This window comes from Meles meles, chromosome X, assembly GCF_922984935.1.
Source record: "Meles meles chromosome X, mMelMel3.1 paternal haplotype, whole genome shotgun sequence".
In the NCBI taxonomy this organism is placed as follows: domain Eukaryota; kingdom Metazoa; phylum Chordata; class Mammalia; order Carnivora; family Mustelidae; genus Meles; species Meles meles.
This window is the reverse complement of record NC_060087.1, coordinates 84,389,101-84,407,709: the sequence shown is the minus strand read 5'-3', so window position 1 is coordinate 84,407,709 and position 18,609 is coordinate 84,389,101. Positions and strand designations below refer to the sequence as shown.

Here is an 18,609-nt window from a genome sequence, read left to right as displayed (position 1 = left end):
AGAGCAAGCAATCCAATTAAAAACTGAGCAAAAGCCTGAATGGACATTTCTCCAAAGAAGATATAGAAATGGCTAACAGATACATGAAAAGGTACTCAACATCACTCTTAATCTCACAAAACAAACTGAGGGTTGCCTGGGGATGGGGTGTTTGGGTTATGGATATTGGGGAGGGTGTGGGCTATGGTGAGTGCTGTGAAATGTGTAAGCCTAATGATTCATAGACCTGTACCCCTGGGGCAAGTAATACATTATATATTAATAAAAATAATGTTTAAAAGGCACTCAATATCAATAATCTTTAGGGAAATGCAAAATAAAAGCACAGTGAAATATCATCTCATACCTGTTAGAATGGCTATCATAAAAAAGACAAGAGATACGGGTGCCTGGGTGACTCAGTTGGTTAAGCATCTGCCTTCAGCTCAGCTCATGATCCCAGGGTCCTGGGATGGAGCCCTGTGCTGGGTTCCCTGCTCAGCAGGGAGTCTGCTTCTCCCTCTCCCTCTTCCCCTCCCCCAGCTCCTGCTCCCTCACTCTCAAGTAAATAAATAAATTTTAAAAAAGACAAGAGATACTTAATGCTGGCAAATATGGATGCTGGCAAATATGAAGAAAAAGGAACACTGTGCACTGTTGGTGATGTGTATTTAGTCATAGAAAAGAAGAAATCCTGCCATCTGTGACAACAGGGATGCACCTTAAAGGGATTATGTTAAGTGAAATAAATCAGACAAAGACAAATACTCTGTGACCTCACTTATATGTGGAATCCAAAAACAAAAGAAAAGAAACTCATTTTAAAAACGAGAGATCAGGTTTGTGCTTACCAAAAGCAGGGGATGAGGGGTCCGGGAACTGTATGAAAGTGATCAAAAGGCACAAATTTCCAGTTATAACATTAAAAAGTAGTGGGGATGTGATGTACAATATGATGGCTATAGTTAACATTGCTCTATGGTGTATTTGAATGTTACTAAGAGAGCAAATCCTAAAAGTTCTCAGTACAAGAAAAAAAAATTGGTTTTTGCATTTTAAAATACCAAAAACTAATGTTGTACTATATGTTGGCTAATTGAACTTAAATTTTAAAAAAACTAAAAAAAAAAAATAGGGGTGCCTGGGTGGCTCAGTCGTTGTGTCTGCTTTCGGCTCAGGTCATGATCCCAGGGTCCTGGAATCAAGCCCTGCATCAGACTCCCTGCTCAGCAGGAAGCCTGCTTCTCCCTCTCCCACTCCCCCTGCTTGTGTTCCCTCTCTCACTGTGTCTCTCTCTGTCAAATAAATAAATAAAAACTTCTAAGAAATTAAAAATTAAAAATTAGAAAAATAAAATATGTATGAGAGAATAGATGTTAAATAAACCCACTGTCATCATTTTACAATATATGTAAGTCAAACCATTATCCTGTATAACTTAGACTTATACAAGGCTGTACATCAATAATGTCTCAGTGAAACGATAAGAAAAAGAAAATACACGCACACACATGTGCACACGCACACACACACACACACACGCACACACACATAAACTATTGGCTCTGTTTCTCTGGAAAACCCTAACTAATACACCAGGTAATGCTAAAACTGCTATTGCATGGCTCACACTTTGAGCAGTAAGGAACTAGAGAATATCTGGCAAGTGGGCACATGGTTTCATCTATAATAATGCTCATTTCAGCATTGTTTATAAGAGCAAAAGTGTAGGAAAAAACAAAATGTCCCTCAAAAGTGGTCCCCAAAACACACTGTGATTCATTCTTACAGTGTAATATTGTATAGCAATAAAAGTGAGTGTTTTTTTTTTTGTTTTTAAAGATTTTATTTATTTATTTGACAGAGAGAGATCACAAGTAGGCAGAGAGGCAGGAAGAGAGAGAGAGAGGGAAGCAGGCTCCCTGCCGAGCAGAGAGCCCGATGCGGGACTCGATCCCAGGACCCCGAGATCATGACCTGAGCCGAAGGCAGCGGCTTTAACCCACTGAGTCACCCAGGTGCCCAAGTGAGTGTCTTTGAACTATAGGAATCAGGCCCTATATACATCTGAAAAATGCAATGTTATATCAAGTTATCAAATGGAAGATAAAGGCACCTACAGCATGAACATATATGTATGTGTATGTATTGTGTGTGTGTACAACATTTTACTTTCTTTCACAGTTCAAGTATGAAGCAATTTATGGAGTGTACAAACACCTTATTCTGGTTATTAGTTACATCTCGGGAGGCAAAACCCATTCCCTGAACCACTGTTCCTATGTTATATTTCTTCTGAGTTACGGCTGCAGCCTGCACAGGGGACCGACTCACCCGAGATCTTGAGGTTTGGCTTGGGGACAGGCCTCCTGAAATTACTCTTCTGTCCAGGAGACCTTTTATTGGCTTGTTCCCATATATGCTCTCTTTTTCTGATGCTCAGTTAGAAACTTCTCCACCAGTAACAAACTAGAAGGGAAAAGAAGGGAACAGAAAATCACCTGGAATAAAAGTAATTTATTTTCTTACCTTTCTCAAAATTCCTTGCTTAATTCATCCCACAACACAGGAATGACACCAAAGCTCATGCACCAGGTAAGTGTCTGTACGTTTGTCTCCCTTTGCTACATTTCTGGATACTCTCTATGACAGATATGCTTCTTGGTTTCTCTAAGAGTCAATTCTTTTATGAGAGGGAGGAGGCCAGCTGGGCAGTACTAATGTTTATCCACACCTACTATGTTCCAGAAGTTTCTATAGGTTTCCTCCATTTCTCCCCACCAGAGTACTGTGAGGAATATATTGTTATTCCTACTTTACAGATGACCAAACTGGGCTCACGAGCATTGTGCTTTTCCAGTCACACATCAACTCAGGAGCAAGAATGGGGTTCTTTCTCTCTCACTTCCCACAATATACCCATCAGCTTCCCTTTGGGAGGTTGGGTTTCCAAAGCTGAAGAACTGATTGTTTTAAACTCTCCTAGAACTATGAACACATGACTACTCAACGTGATACTGATTATAGAGATGAAACCTTGTGCCAGGAGGCCCAGATGTATGAACCACATGTTCCAGCTGGACTCTAAGGTGTTAAGCTAGGTCGATGTGACAGCAGAGCTGTTGCCCTTTCTGGAGAGTGACCTGAGAAAATGTTGACTTTACACAGGGACTTTAACGAATGGGTACATTATACTTTAACTTAATCCTTACAGCTATTCAAGTTACTGTTCATTGTTGACATTATTCGGATTAGGGTACAGGAGTTATGAGAAGTGAGGTAACTTTCCCTGGGGAAAATAACCTTATAAATTAATGTTCAGGAGCTTAAAACCTAGAATTAGACAAAGTGCCAGTGCTTTTCTGCTCTGTGATGTGGGCAAGAAGTTAATGGAGCTAAGTGTATTATTCAGGGTTTTGCTTTAACAATGAGCTTTTACAGCTTTTACATTTGAATATATATATTCATATATATATATATGGTGGTATGTGTCTGTATATATACTACATATATATATATATATGCACTGTATATGCATATACCTGTATATATCTGCTATACAGATGGTACATAGCAAAATTTAAAAGTACAAAGTATATAAAAAGGTGGGAGAAAATTTTTGGAAGACACATTGTAGGTATAGGGTTAACATCTTCAGTCTTTCAATCAACAGAGAAATGAGCCAAAGATTACAACAGAGAATGCTCATTCAAAGCAGCATAAATGCCCCATAAAATCCTTAAAAACATGCCCAACCATATAACTGATGAAATGCCAAATGAGCTCTCATTTGAAGTGAAACAGGTAAATAGCAACACAATATGTAGAGAGGGGGCACAAGTTTGTAAAATATATAATTTATATTTGGATAGATAGCTGTGCATTTTATTAGGATATATACTGGGAAAAAACAGAATATGCATCAAATAATTAATAATGAGTATCTTCTAGTTGGTGTGGGAATCCTGGCACAAGATTAATATCCTGATATATTAATTTGGCTAAGAGAATAAAATCCCCCCAATTTTTTAAAAGCTTGTTATGAAACACTCTTCAATAAATTAATAATTACCTTTATTCTGAAATGACTGTTTTCCTTCTTCTTTCTTATTTTAAATTACACAATTCACAGTAAGAGCTGCAATATTTAAATGTCTACAGCCCTGTGCTGAGAAGACCAGTGAACAAAACTGCCTAGGGTCAGAGCAAAGAGACCACAATGTACACAGAAGTTATGCCCCTAGAACAGTGTTCTAGATCTCAGAAGTAAGAACTGGGTGCCAAAATATGTCACCTCCCTAAAGGCAGAAGGGACCAGATGTATTTTATGGTAACTAACATAACACAAATTAAAAAAAAAAAAAAAGAAAGGACCAGTCACAGTTCAGTAGTGTAAGTCCAGGGGGAAAAGAGGCAGATATGGAATTAGTGCAGATGGAGGGTTCTGTATCAGACACAACACATTGGAAACATAACTTACAGACAGAATTAATATACCATTAATTTCCATACAATGAAATCTGACTAGTTGAAAGAGTCATGTTCACATGTACCAACAGATAATTCAAAGAAGAATAATAAATGGCAATCAGATGTGTAAAATTGCTCAACCACACCAAAAGCTAAATGAAAGTAAATGGTAATAGAAACATCAGATATATAAATATGTAAAAAGGGTATTGAACTTAATGTGCAATACGACCTAAGTTTTGAAAAATTTCTATTTTCATAAAAATATACATTATGTCATAATTTAAATGATAAACAATCCCACACAAACATATATGGGGAATATTAACAAATATATTGACTGCTTATTTTGAGGTGGGACATAGAAGTTAAGAGGGGAGTACAAGATAATTCCTCTCACAAATGTATATTTCTTCAGTATTTCCAGGGGCTTCAAGTACGTGTGCACTGATTTTTTTAAAAGTTATATTTATTTATTTTAGAGATAGAGAGGAAGAGAGAGAGAGCGCGCGTGTGCCCACACATGGGGTGAGCGGCAGAAGAAGAGGGAGAGAGAAACTCTAAGCAGACTCAGTACTGAACGTGGAGCCCCACACGGGGCTTGATCTTATGACCTCGAGATCACGATCTGAGCCAAAACCAAGAGCCAGATGCTTAACCAACTCTACTACCCAGGTGCCACTGTGCACTGAGTTTTAATTACTAAAATAACTAAGATAAAATTATGACAGCATAAGATAAGCCTAGATGTGCTTTTATTTACAAAATTAATGTTGGGTCGCCTGGGTGGCTTAGTCCGTTAAGCGTCCACTCTTGATTTCAGCTCAGGTCGCTATCTCAGTGTTGTGAGATCAAGCCCCACATCTGGCTCCACACTCAGCTCAGAGTCTGCTTGAGATCCTCTCTCTCTCCCTCTCCCTCTTCCCCTCCCCATCACTCATGTTATAAATAAGTCAGTAAATAAATAAGTAAATAAATAAAATCTTTTTTAAACAGATTTATTAAAATTAGAAGAAAGGGTAAGTAAATAAGTTAGAAAAATCTTATTGTTTTGGATATATTTGGTTAAATAAAATGTATTATTAAAGCGAATCTCACCTAAAAAAAAGGTAATGCTGAAACATGTATTTCTGGAGATTAAATGTATTAAATATACTATAAAATAAGAAAGTTATACACAGGGGCACCTGGGTGGTGCAGGTGGCTAAGTGTCCAACTCATGGTTTCAGTTCAGGATCTCAGGGTCATGGGATAGAGCCCCCGCATTAGATAGCAGAATCTTCTTGAGAGTCTCTCTCTCCACTCCCTCTGCCCCCTTCCTGTGCCCCTCTCCACGCTCTTTCTCAAATAAATAAATAAATCTTTTTTTTTAAGTTTACACACAGCTTTATATTTATAATCACACACATACATGCATTCCTTTGTTTGAAAGAAGGGCCAAAATAAACATCCTGTCACAGGAGCCCCATGGGCTCTGCATCACCGCTTAATACTTCCTGTGCCATATAAACCCCAGAAAGTTTTCTCCAGAGCGCTTCCACAGGGAAGGCCTTTTTTCCTCTCTACCTCCTTTTCAGCCTTCTTACTTGAGACCAAACTGCAATTCTGGATTTGGTCACCAGATGGCACGAGCCTCCAATTAAATTCTTTTTTTTTCAATGGGAAATATATTCATTTGGCAAGAAGAACAAATTCCACTTTGAATGGAGGCTATGAAACAGCATGTAAAATAAAATCATGATTAATTCCTTAATTCAGAAATAAACACTTTTCAAAACACTCCTTTAAAACTTTGATAATGAATTGACAATATCAAATGAGCTCATCATAAAAGTCAATGAGATTTAAAGATTAAAAGATGTATGAAAAATTAGAGGGAACTTACTCACATTTACTGCAACACAAACTTTGTATACCAGGAGCTCTCTTGAATCAGGAAAGACATAAATAAATGAAAACTAACAATCTAATAGAAAACTATAGGAATGCAAAGAAACTTATGAAAAGATAGCCAACAGCAATAAACTGACAAATATAAAAGCCCTGATAATTTTATCTTCAGCTAAAAAAGATACATTGCATGATAAGGTTTGCTTCCACCCCATTCTTGTGAAAAAAGTGTGTATATCTGCTCACACTTATTGTGCATCTGCACATACTTTGCACATATACATTTGAGAAAAGCATCTGCAGAATGCACTCCACACCATTAACAAAGGATGGCTCAGCAGGATGAAAGAAGGTAGATACAAGATCATTTTATTTTCCACATATACATACCTATATTGTCTGATTCCTTTCAATTACAAACATACATTAGGTTTTTTATTTTAATTCAAGTTAGTTAACATATCATGTAATACTTGTTTCTGGAGTAGAATTTAGTGATTCATCACTTGCATATAACACCCAGTGCTCCTCCCAACAGGTGCCCTCTGTGTTACTGAGCAATCATTTATCGCGTTGCCCACCGCCCCTTTCCAGGAATCCTACTATTTCACTACCTAAAGAGTCTCTTATGGTGTGCCTCTAAGATTTTATTTTATTTTGTTTTTCATTCTATACTATTGTGGTTTGCCTGGAAGTGAATCTAAATGTCTGAAACCCCTCAAGCACACAGACACGGAGCACCCTTGTCACCGCTCTAACAAATGCACTGGGCAAACAGGCTGACTCTCCCTCACTCTCAGGAGCTAAAGTAAGAACTCTCCCACAGTGCACTTTCAGACAAGGGGAGGGGGCAGTATAGTGGAGAGATGAGAAGACAAATGCAAGCATGGTGAGAGGTGTGAAAAGGCCCATTTCCCATTCACCGGTGTGCAAGTCATAAAGTTGTTGATGGTATGCCTTTGAATGCATCCAAGTGATTAGGAATAAGAAGTAAATACGTGTGAGTCCTCATCTTCCTTCCTTCCACTGCCCTCCCTAGCAGGTAGGCAGCCCTTGCAAAGCCCCTATTGTTCCAGGCCACATGCCGGCTTCTGCAGGCCTCCAGGTAGAGCATCTGAGTCACACTGTTTCCAAAGGCCAATCCCTGCAAGTAGTGTGTGTACCTTCTCACCAGAATTTACTGACATACTACCTGTGGAGTCAAGCCTGTGTACCTGCTGGGGACTGCCACGGTGAACAATGTCGGGAAGAGGACAGGGCCTTTCAGTCCTGGGCTCACTGGCTCACGGTTGGGGCAGGAGAAGAGCGATCCAGGACACACAACATACAACGTGCAACATAACTCTTTATTATGAAAATAAACAGCGATCATGTGTCAGGAAAGTACATGGAACAACTGATCCTTCAGGTGCTTATGTTACCTGGCCTGCAAGGTAATTTTGATTTCTTGGTTAGCCAGGCCTCCATCCCCAGTCACGGGTATAGCCTTAGGCTGGAGAGAAGAGAAACAGTGATGACGTGGACATCTAAGGCTTCTTTTAGGTGGTTTGCTTGAAAGCCTCCTCTGGGATCTTGCCCTCATTCTGGAGGGAAGGAGTTGGGACATCAGAAGAGCCAGATCCGGAGTTTCATTCCCAGGCCACCCAGCCTCCATTTTCTTGGCCTTCCTGAAGGCCCAGAAATGCCCATCGGTAGCCCGCTTCATGATTCCCAGACCTCACCTTGAGCATAGTGAAGACCTGACCAGCTCTGGTATAGTTCCACTCGTTGTCCTGAAGGCACCTGGAGTGGAAGAACAGGTGATCTCCGTTAGTATTGCAGTACAGACATGCTGACCGTGGGAGGCTAAATCTGTGCCAGCTCTTTGCTGGGATGCATGTACCGGAATGAACACTATGTGCAATGATGAAGAAAGACTTAGTGAAAATGTCTATCACTGGCGTTCATGCCCCCTAGAATTCAAAACAGAAAAACAGACCTTTCTGAAAGAACAAAGGAACTTAATATGTACTGATAAAAAAAGATGTTCAAGAAAATAAATGGGAAATTTAAAAGTACAAGTTTCCAGTCATTTTTATTGAGGTATAATGCGCATACCATTTTATTATTTTTGTATGCACATACCATTTTAAAGCGTACAATTCAGTGTTTTCTTAGTATAGCCACAAGGCTGCACAACCATCACCGTGATCTAATTCCCAAATAATTTTATCGCCTAAAAAAAAAAAATGAAACAAACAAACAAACAAAAAAAAACCCCGAAACAAAAAGCCTCCTCCTTAAACGTTAGAGATGACTCCCTATTCCTTCCCTTTCCCCAGACCCTGGAAACCACTAATCTGTTTTTGGTCCCTGGGGATTTGCCTGTGCTGGACACTTCATATAAATGGAATCATATAATACGTGACCTTTTGAGGTTGGCTTCTTTCACTTAGCGTGTTTCCAAGGTTCATCCATGGCAGGGCATATATCAGTACCGTATTCTTTTTTAATGACTGAATAATATTCTACCATGTGAACATACCAGATTTGTTTATCCATTCATCAGCTAAAGGACATTTGGGTTGTTTCCACTTTTTGGCTATTATGAATAATGCTGCTATGAACCTTCCTGTACAAGTTTTAGAGTGAACAGATGTTTTCATTAGATACTTGGGCATGGAATTACTGGTTCATAGGGTAACTCCATATTTAACATTTTTAGGAACTGCCAAAATGTTTTTCCCAACCACTGCTCCATTTTATATTCTCATCAATAATACATAAGAACTCCAATTGCTTCACATCTGCACCAGCACTTGTTATCATTCGTTTTATTGATTAAAGCCATCCCAGTGGGTGTGAAGTAGTGATTCATTGTGGTTTTAATCTGCACTTCCTTAATGACTAATGGTGCTGAGAAGTTTTTCACGTGCTCGTTGGCCTGTTGTATATCTTCTTTGGAGAAATGTCTATTCAGACCCCTTTCCCACTTTTTAAAATTGGGTTGTTTGTCCTTTTGCTGTTGAGCTGCAAGGGTTCTTCACATATTCTTGTCAGACATGTGATTTGCAAATATTTTCTCCCGTTCCTTTGGCAGGATTTTTACTCTTTTGATAGTGTCCATTGGTGCACAACAGCTTAACAGCTTTTAATTTTGGTAAAGCCCAATTTATCTGTTTTTTAAAATTTTTGGTTGCTTTTGCTCTTGGTATCATATATAAGAAACATTTGCCTAATTAATGAAGACTGACACCTATGTTTTCTTCTTAGATTTTTATAGTTTTAGCTCTTAAACTTTAGATCTTTGACCCATTTAAAGTCTATGTGTGTACATGATGTGAATCTGGGGTCAAAATTCATTGTCTTGCATGTGGCTATCCAGTTGTCCCAGCACCATTTGTTGAAAAGACTATTTTTTTTACAACAGATTTTTTTCAGCACTCTCACTGACAATCAGTTGACCGTAAAAGTGAGGGTTTATTTGTGGACTCTCAATTCTACTCCTTGATTCATGCACTGCCCATATGCCAGCACCACATAGTCCTGATTACTGTACCTTTTTAGCAAGTTTTGAAATTAGGAAGTGTGGGTCCTCTAACTTTGTTCTTTTCTCTCGAGATTGCTTTGGTGCACTTACGTATGAAGTTTAGGATAACCCTGTCAATATTTGCAGAGAAGGATTTTGACAGGGATTGCGTTGAATCTGTAGATTGCTCTAGGTATTACTACCATCTTAACAATATTAAGCCATTTAGCAATATTCTAACCCATAGAAATGGGGTGTCTTCCTATTTATTTAATTTTTTTCAACAACGTTTTATGGATTTCAGAGTATAAGATTTGTGCTTTTGTTACATTTGTTTCCAAATATTTTACTACTTTGATGCTATTGTAAATGGCATCACTTGTTTTCTTAATTTCATTTTTGGACTGCTCATTGCAAGCACATAGAAATGCAAATGAGTTTTGTATAGTGGCCTTTTATCCCTAACCTCGCTGCCTTTATTAGCTCTATTAGCTTTTTGGTGGACTCTTTCAGATTTTCTATATATAAGACAATGTCATTGAGCATTATACTATTTTTTAAATCCTTCACATATATAATAGTATGATACCTTCTCCATGGGCCCACTTTCTTTCTTCTTTCTTTCTTTTTCTTTTTTGGAAGCAAACTATCCAAAATGTTACTTTTCCAAATTTCCTGCAAGTGTCTTTGATTCACACTCCCCCACCCAAGCCACTGTCCCAACTCATCCTTCTTCCCATGCACAACCACCACTCACTTCTGAGACCACTCGAGTTTCATCCCAGACTGAGTGGAGAAAGCATACACCATTTCCTGCTGCTCCTGGGAGAGGGTGGGCATGGAGCTGGTGGTCAGTGTAGGCTCTTGGTTGGAGAACGCATTCCGAGTCTCACTGGGGGTGGCATCTCTCACAAATAGCTCATCATTCACGATGCACAGACTGAAGGGAAAATGGGCCCTCAGACAAGTGGGCGAATCATCCCCAACAATGATCCTGCTCCCACTGCCCCTCACCAACCAGATTCCTTCCATACCCCTTCTGTGCCTTCCCCCCACCCCAGAGTCCTTGTTCCCCTGGTGCTTCCACCCCTCCACAGAGCCCGCCTTTGCAGGGACTATCTACCAAACTCACTAGATGTGTACTTAACCTGCAACCCAGGGTTGATTTTATACCCACATTTATCCCTTACAATAGCCCAAGGGAATGGGCAGGCTAATCCCCATTTTCCAAGGAAGACAATGCATCACAGAGAGGTCATGTGACTCAACCAAGATCACACACACCCAGTGAGTGCTTGGGTCAAGAAGAGAACCCAGTGCTCTAACTCCAGAGCCCATACTCTTAACCACCAGGCCAGACTGCTCCTTGGATCTACCTGTTGGCTTTCCACAATAGTGAGAAAACCAAGATGTCTTCACCACCACACCCCCACACCCTTGAGCCCAGGCTGGGATGAGCATTCCCACCTACAACGTAGCACTCACCTGGAATTGCCAGCAGGGATGGCGATGAAAGTCCGGGTGAAAGCGCGAACAGAACCCTGAGACTTTCCCTCCACTTCAACAACAAACAACAATACCCTCTTAGAGTCACACATACGTCACATGCCCACACGGTGTTCCTCAGTCAGAGTCTGACTCGATACTCATGCTGAAGGGGACAATTGTTCACTGGGAGTCAGGGTGTCTGGAATGGGGATGGCAACAGTAGGGACAGTCTACTCCCAGTGACAGGGCCTCTACTAGGTGGCAGGTGCTGTAACAACCACTCCACAAGTTCATTTGATTCCTTTTTCACAGTTATCTGAGAGGTGGTTATTATTAGCCCCATTTTGCAAACGAAGAAACTTAGAGGTTAGGTAACGACCCCAAGTAGCTCTCAGAATAAGGATCTGGGATGACATGAAACTCCACAGACTGTGTCCCTAATGCCCAAGCTGTGTGGGGCAGACGGGCATAGAGCCAGTATGGACCAGGACGGTTTGGGGACAGAGTGGAGGCAGGAGAACACAGCAGGAGTAGGAAGAGAAGGAGAGGGATCAGGGAAGCTGGGACAGTTCTGAGAGGGAGCCCAGCCAGCGGGGAGGGAGCAGTGGGGCATTTGGGGTGGGGCTCTGTGCACACTCACCCTCCTTGAACACCCCGTTAACAGAGAAGCAGAGCATCTTCTCCTGAAAGGGAAGAGCCCAGGTGCTAAGTCACCTATACTTCCTACCCACCCATGGCTTTCTGGGGCTGCCCTGGGGAGGGAGAAGGTGCTTACCGTCTGGAACCACATGTCCACCAAGAAGGAGCTGAGATCGTGCTGTGTTTTGGGCAGCACACAGAGGGAGCCCACGATGTCACATTTTGTATGTTTCAGTGGCTGAACACACAGGGCTAAGGGGGGAGGAGAAGTGCAAAGATTGGGGGTCGCCACACACTGGGACTTATAATTACCCCTGAACATCCCCTTTCCATGCCCAGTCTTTCCCATCACACACGCACAGGGCTCCTTGGGCTTCTTCATATTCCTGCTTTCCTTGAAGTACTCGCACAAGCTGCTTCTAGCAGAGAAAGAACAGAAGGTGGTGGTCTGGCCAGTGTGGGTGATTCTAGGAGCTGCCCTGTGTCTGCTGGGGAGCCACAGGGCCCAGGAACAGAGTCTGAGCTTTGCTACTCACCGGGCTGAGTCCTCAGGGTTGAAGGGAATGGCCAGGGAGAAGCAGGCCTCATCATGGTAGGCATTGAGGAGACCCCGACGGTCTCCAGAATCGTAGATCAAATAGTACCTGTGGGAGAGTAACGAGGACAGTCTGTCTCTGTGGTCTGGACCCCAAATGAGATTTCCAGACCCAGTCAGCAGTTCTGAGCTTGGGTGGCCTCACCCATCCTAGTCATTCCCTTCTCCAGATTCCCAGGAGTACTTACTGCTGCAGGAATTGCAGGACTAGACTCTTCAGTGCATCAGATCCTTTGTAGCTTTCCTGGAATCAAAAGACATTTGAGACTATGTGGCTGATAAAACCTCCCTTGTAATAGCCCAAATGTTGTTTGATCAATTTTCCCTCACCGTGCAGGGCTTTAACAAGCAGGGTGTGTCAGTGTCAGTGATAACTGGTGGTGATAACTCCTGGCCATCCTGGAGAAGGGAAGAAGAAGTCAGCAGTAGAGACCAGGGAGGTGGCCCTGGATGATCAGGGGAAAAGGTGAGCCCAAGAGAGGGTGAGGGTCAGAGGTTAGGTATGAAAGCGCACTGGAAATTACATGGACAAGATTGCAGTGTGTGTCTTCAACGTGACGTCTGGAAAGTATTTATTATTACATGCAACTTTTTTCTGGTGTGTGTGTGTGTGTGTGTGTGTGTGTGTGTGTGTGTGAGTGCACGCACACATTTTTCCAGAGAGCATATGCATGTCATTTTCAGGAGTCCTGGTACCCTAAAATGGAAAAGGGTCTGACACAAACATTATAATCTAGAGAACACCCAAAGAGCTTGAGAGCAGGTGTGGTGGTGATCAATGTTAGTAAGAGACAATGATGAGTGTAGTCACTTACCAGGCGTAACAACTTAGGAAAATAATCCTTGATGGCACTGTCCAAAATTCAAAATAGAAAGAAGTGACTGATAGGTCAGGGTTGCCAAGCCTCCCTCCTACCCTTTCTCTCCCTTGCCCCACCCCTCCTTTCCACTGGGTAGCTTCCAACTAGACTGCCCTGACTCCCTTCTTCAGTGCCACAAGAAGCAACATGTGGAGCCCAGGCTCCAGGGCTGCCTTCCCCTCCCTGCTTCCCTTCCTTCCTCCAAATCCCCACTGAAGACTCTAGAGAGAAGAGGGAATGGAGGGGGAGCCTAGTGCTCTGCTGCATCACTAGGGGTCTAGCATTCTGCAGGACCATGATACCTGCCCCCCACCAAGGGATGGTCCAGAATATTGGGGCAGGGAGGTGAGTGAGGCAAGGCCCAGGAGACAGGGAGGGAGAGGGAGGGGGATGAAGACAGAAGAGGGAGTAAAAGTAGGAAGGGATAGGTGGGAGAGACATGGGGGAACCAGAGACAAAGGAGGAAGAGAATGCAAAACAAAGGGAAGGGAAAGAGGCTCTACCACAGTGGTGGGAATCAGGAGGAAGAGAGAAGAAGGGGAGAATGGCTCCCTGGCTGCAGTCCTTTCCTACATCTGCCTTGGCTGGCCCTGGCACCCAAGGTAGGAATGGAAAACCTGCAGGTATTGGTTGGGCTGGGGGCCCATTGCATGCTGGCTGAAACTTTGTCACCTGTGTGAGCTCAGTCTGAGCCAGGCATGGGAAATGAGGCAGCCACGGGGACAGGAGACCTTCCCTGGAGGTTGTAGAGGGTCAAGCCCCAGATCAGCATGGAGCTGAGGGTCTGTGGCCCCCTCTTCTGATCACCACCTTCCCTCCTGATGGCCCCTGTGCACCTGTGCCTGTCTCTTTTGGTTCCTGGCCTGAGGAAATGTACCTATGCTGGGCTACCCAGGGCTTTTCTGAAGGGCCAATTGTGATGATGTGATGTGTGTAGGGAAGGGAGGAGCCAAGTGCTTCTGAGAAGAGGTCCCCTCTCAGAACAAGGGAGGGAAGTCCCATCTTAGCAGGGAGTAGGAAAGCCTGTCTCAGCATGAGGCCCCAGGCTGGAGGACCTTTCTCAGTCCAAGGGCACCAGCATCTGGCTCAAGGCTGGTCACTCCTGGTCTTGGGGAAGAGGAGGAGCCCTGCTTCCTGGAGCACACTCTTGAAGGGCATGCTAAAGAACACTGAATGCAGAGAGGTGGAAAGAGACCCCAGACCAGAAGAACAGGCGAGCAGGTCAGAGGAAGGAAACTCCTTACAGGTGAGGGACACGGAGAGAGGAGAAGGTGGGGCCTACAGTCATTCCTGAGGACCAGGGCTTCAGCTTCCTGCATACATGCATTCTCAGGGACAGTTCAGGCTCCCAGGCCCAAAGGTCCCCAGGAAGGGTGACAGGGATTCACACTGACCTTATGTAGGTGGGCTGGTCTGGAAAGGTGTCACACAAGGGGTTCCCTTCTAACCAAAGCTCTTCAAGCTCTAGCCCTTTCATCTTGTTTAACTCCCACACCACGTTCAGCTGAGAAGTACAGGGAAGAAACAGGAAAGGAGTCCCAGGGAAAGGGACACACATGGGCCTCGGCACCCCCAGCCCCCTCCTTTCCACAGAGGCACCTTCTCCTGCCTCCTGCCACCACTCTGATGAGCACTACCACCCATTGTCAACCCCAAATTTTATCAGGCTCCCTCTTCTCACCTCATTTTTGGAGAGGTTCAGGATCTTGACTGTGGGGACCATCTCTATGATGTCAGACAGGCCATCCAGCCCATACAGTTTGTTGTTGCTCAAGTTCAAGGACAACAGCTGTTGGTGAAGAAGAGTTAGAGTGACAGTTACGATCTAGGGCCTCAGAGACAACACTGTCCTCCACCCCATGTGTCCCACCCCCTACCATTAATAACAGCACTGGGACTAAGGTCTTACCTCGGGGTAATTTTCTTCTATGATCTGCAGGGTGGCAGCCATGCAGTTTCTTCGGTTCAGGATTATATCTATATCATGGCCCACCAAGTCTTCAGGAAGCCGAGAGGAGGCAATCAGAAGGCTGAGAGAGGTCCAGGACCAGCCCAAACCCTCCCCACATTGCCATCCCTCAGTCTCCCTCCCAGGAAGATCCCCGTGCCCTCACCTACCCTAGAATTACTGCTGTCAAGTGTACCTGGGTCAAAGCGGAGACTCTGGAGGTCAAGAGCTTGCTGGGAGATGTCATAGCGTTTGTTCATGGTCATCTGCAGAGAGAGACACAGAGAGCCACTGGGAGGCTCTGGTGGGGATAGGGAAATCAGGGGCTGGAGGAAGAAGAGGTGGGTCTGGGTGTGGGCACACAATGGGCCTTGAGTCTGCATTACCTTTAGCAGCTCCATTTCTTCTGGCTCTAACTTATACCTCACAGAGTAGGGTACAGAGGAGGGATTGACAAAGATAGATATCTGCAGGAAGGAGAGGTGGGGTAAACACCAAGAACTTTCTTTCCAGAGAAGATGACCAGCCCCTGCCCTGTCTTCCTTCCCCAGGACTAGGGAGAGGTAATGCCCTCAACACATACCTTTCGGTTCTCCTCATCATAAATCTTGTAGCTGACACCCTTCAGTGCAGAGGCAGTGCCAACACCCTGGACAAAGAACCGAGCCTGGTTTTTCAAGTAGTGAAACTGTAGGAGGGGGAAGCAACAATAATTTTGGAGGACAGAGTCTTCTGGCTCAGTTGGCTTCCCCCACCCAGACTTCCCTTTGCCCACTCATCTGGCTTCACCATCCTCTCTTACATCCACTGGAGTGAAGGGGACACTGCAATGGCTCTGGATTGAATTCATTAGCCACGTCTTGTCATACTTTCGCCCATAGGGAATCTAAAGGTGAGAAGAAGGGATGGGAGTGAGGAGAGACAACATAGAATTAAAGCTGGAAACAGACCCAACAGCGTTCTTATCTGACCTTCTATTGAGCTGCATAGGACTTTGAAAGAAGGGACCACTGGCATTATTTCTTATTTTCGTGCCAAATATGGATTTCTTAGACCCTCTGATGGAGAAGAGAAATCTCCATTGGAAAGCTCTCCTCCAAATAATTGATGTAAGGTTGTTTAATGTGCTCTTCCTTTTTTATAAGGTTCCAGGATAGTCTACCTAATGTAGACCTTGCCAGGACACTCACGGTGATCTTGAACCAGCTCCCTGGGTTTCTTTCTTGTGTGTTCTCCCCCATTTCTCTCCTCGGAGTTTTTCTATCTCTCCACAGAGTAATATGGACATGGCCTTCATTTTGCCCTTTCACTCTCCTCTTGTCACGCTGGGTGCTATAGGGAGTGCTGTGGAGGGGAAGTGGAAAGACAGAGGTAGGGCCATAAATGCTAAGAAAGTCTTCTTCTATACACCCTCACCTCTCTGTCACCAGGACTACAATTAGGATTGCTTAACCATTATTCTACTTCTGGCCTTCTTCAGTCTTCCAGTGAGAGAAGAAAAAGAAGACCAGGGAGAGTGAAAGAGTCGCATAGTCCCAGGGGCTGCTACATGCAAGCCAGTCTGCCCTACCACTTACTGTCTTATTTGGGGGTCCTCTCGGGCATCTCTCATCAGCACGCTTCCATCATCCTCCTGGAGGTGTGAAGGCTGAGGCTCATATCCACCATGTTCATAACGAGGGTTCCTCCTGCCAAAATTACCTCGGAGAGAACTCCAAACTTTCTTTCTTCCTTGAGGTGAGCTATCACCATCATTGTATTCTCAAAAGGGGAACAAAAATACAAGTTTGAAGACACATCAGTGGTCCACTTACCATGTACCCATCTTAGGCTAACACCATGGTAGTGCAAGCAAAGTGTTAACCTGCCCTAAGGGTCCAATCCCCCAAGCCCCAGAAAGGAAACTCCTCTGCTTGTCCAGATAGGAGAGCCTTATTTGACAGATGGCACTATCGGGGAGGATCTTGGGGGAGGAGGAGGAGGAGGAGGAAACTGTATTGAACCTTTTAAAGAGTGAAGCAGGATTTATAAAAAACAGAGATGTGTGCATCCATGGGTTAGACTGGAAACCAGCCATACACTAGGAAGACATCTGAATTGTACCGTCTCTCAAGCCTATCTAAAAACCACACCGATACCAGGGTGGCAATCTCTCTCATGCTTCCCAAATTCAGTCAGCCACCAAACTTATCCCACTAACACTCAGAAAGCTGTACTTCCTTTGCTGGTGTACTTCAACTTTTAATGTCAGGTGGGACTGATGTAACAGCCTCCTAAGCTGTCCCCCTCCCTCCAGCCTTGTTGTCAGCAATACTCAGTTTGAAATATCCAGAGTGAGTTTTCTTTTTGCCCAGCCTGAAACGCCTTTCAGCTGAGGGGACAACTCTTCCTAACCTCAGCTCCTCTATAACAAGGATCTGAATGACAAACTGGAATAATACGTCAACCACCATTTCCAAGTGTGTAGGGATTCTCCCTTCCTCGTTCTATTATTGATTTCTAACATGGGTCCATTATGGTCGGAGAGCGTGTTCTGTATGATTTCAATTCTTTTAAAATTTGTTGAAATTTGTTTGATGGTCCAGGAGGTGATCTAGCTTGATGAATATTAAAGGAAAAACTCATACATTGAAAGGAGGGAATAATGGCTCGTGGTCAGCATATGGCGTATGGGGGCGTCAGAGTCATCTTTGAGCACTGGCATTACTTCAGAAATAACGTTGTCAAGGGGAAAGTGTTAAAAGTGAGCCAACTAACAGCTACAGCAGTCCTCAGACTGACCAGGTAAGTTGGGTGCCTAAACAGGGCCAGAGGCCTCCCTCATCAAGGTGAATCAGACAGGAGCAATCTCAAGCGTAGCCTTGTTTTGGGAGTCTCACAGGAGAGTGGGCATGTGATTAAAAAGCCAGAGAGACCACGCACACACACGTGCGTGTGCATGTATGTCCACTTACTGAAGGGTTGCATCTCAGCACGATCCCGGTCTCACCGTCGTTCTGACAAAATCAAAGGCAGGAGCATCGGAAGTCAGCTGGTGCCTCTTCCCCAGGCTGCCTGGGATCCCCCTCCGTCTCTACCACAGTATTAACTGATCCTCCCGCGAAGAAACGGTCGTGAGTATCCTTTATGACATCATGTGTGTTCTCATGGTACTTACTTCCTGTGTCGGTTTGGAATTCTGCCTACATCACTGCTATGCCGTTGAGTACATGGCAGTGGCATCCCTGCTATG

General features: G+C 43.8%; 1 protein-coding gene across 1 annotated transcript; it reads right to left on the bottom strand.

Moving 5' to 3' along the window:
• Window positions 1–7,861: 7,861 nt before the first annotated feature.
• LOC123935274 (nuclear RNA export factor 2-like) lies at window positions 7,862–18,344 on the bottom strand. The gene is made up of 21 exons (XM_045995950.1): window positions 18,332–18,344; window positions 16,955–17,138; window positions 16,568–16,721; window positions 16,180–16,263; window positions 15,961–16,065; window positions 15,764–15,844; window positions 15,574–15,643; window positions 15,339–15,427; window positions 15,111–15,218; window positions 14,824–14,933; window positions 13,385–13,421; window positions 12,900–12,968; window positions 12,758–12,813; window positions 12,511–12,618; window positions 12,335–12,393; window positions 12,111–12,226; window positions 11,976–12,018; window positions 11,333–11,405; window positions 10,605–10,787; window positions 8,061–8,121; window positions 7,862–7,922 (listed from the first exon to the last, which is right to left on the bottom strand). Exons 1-21 carry the CDS (start codon window positions 18,342–18,344, stop codon window positions 7,878–7,880), a joined length of 1,848 nt encoding a protein of 615 aa, XP_045851906.1. The 3' UTR covers window positions 7,862–7,877.
• Window positions 18,345–18,609: the final 265 nt, after the last annotated feature.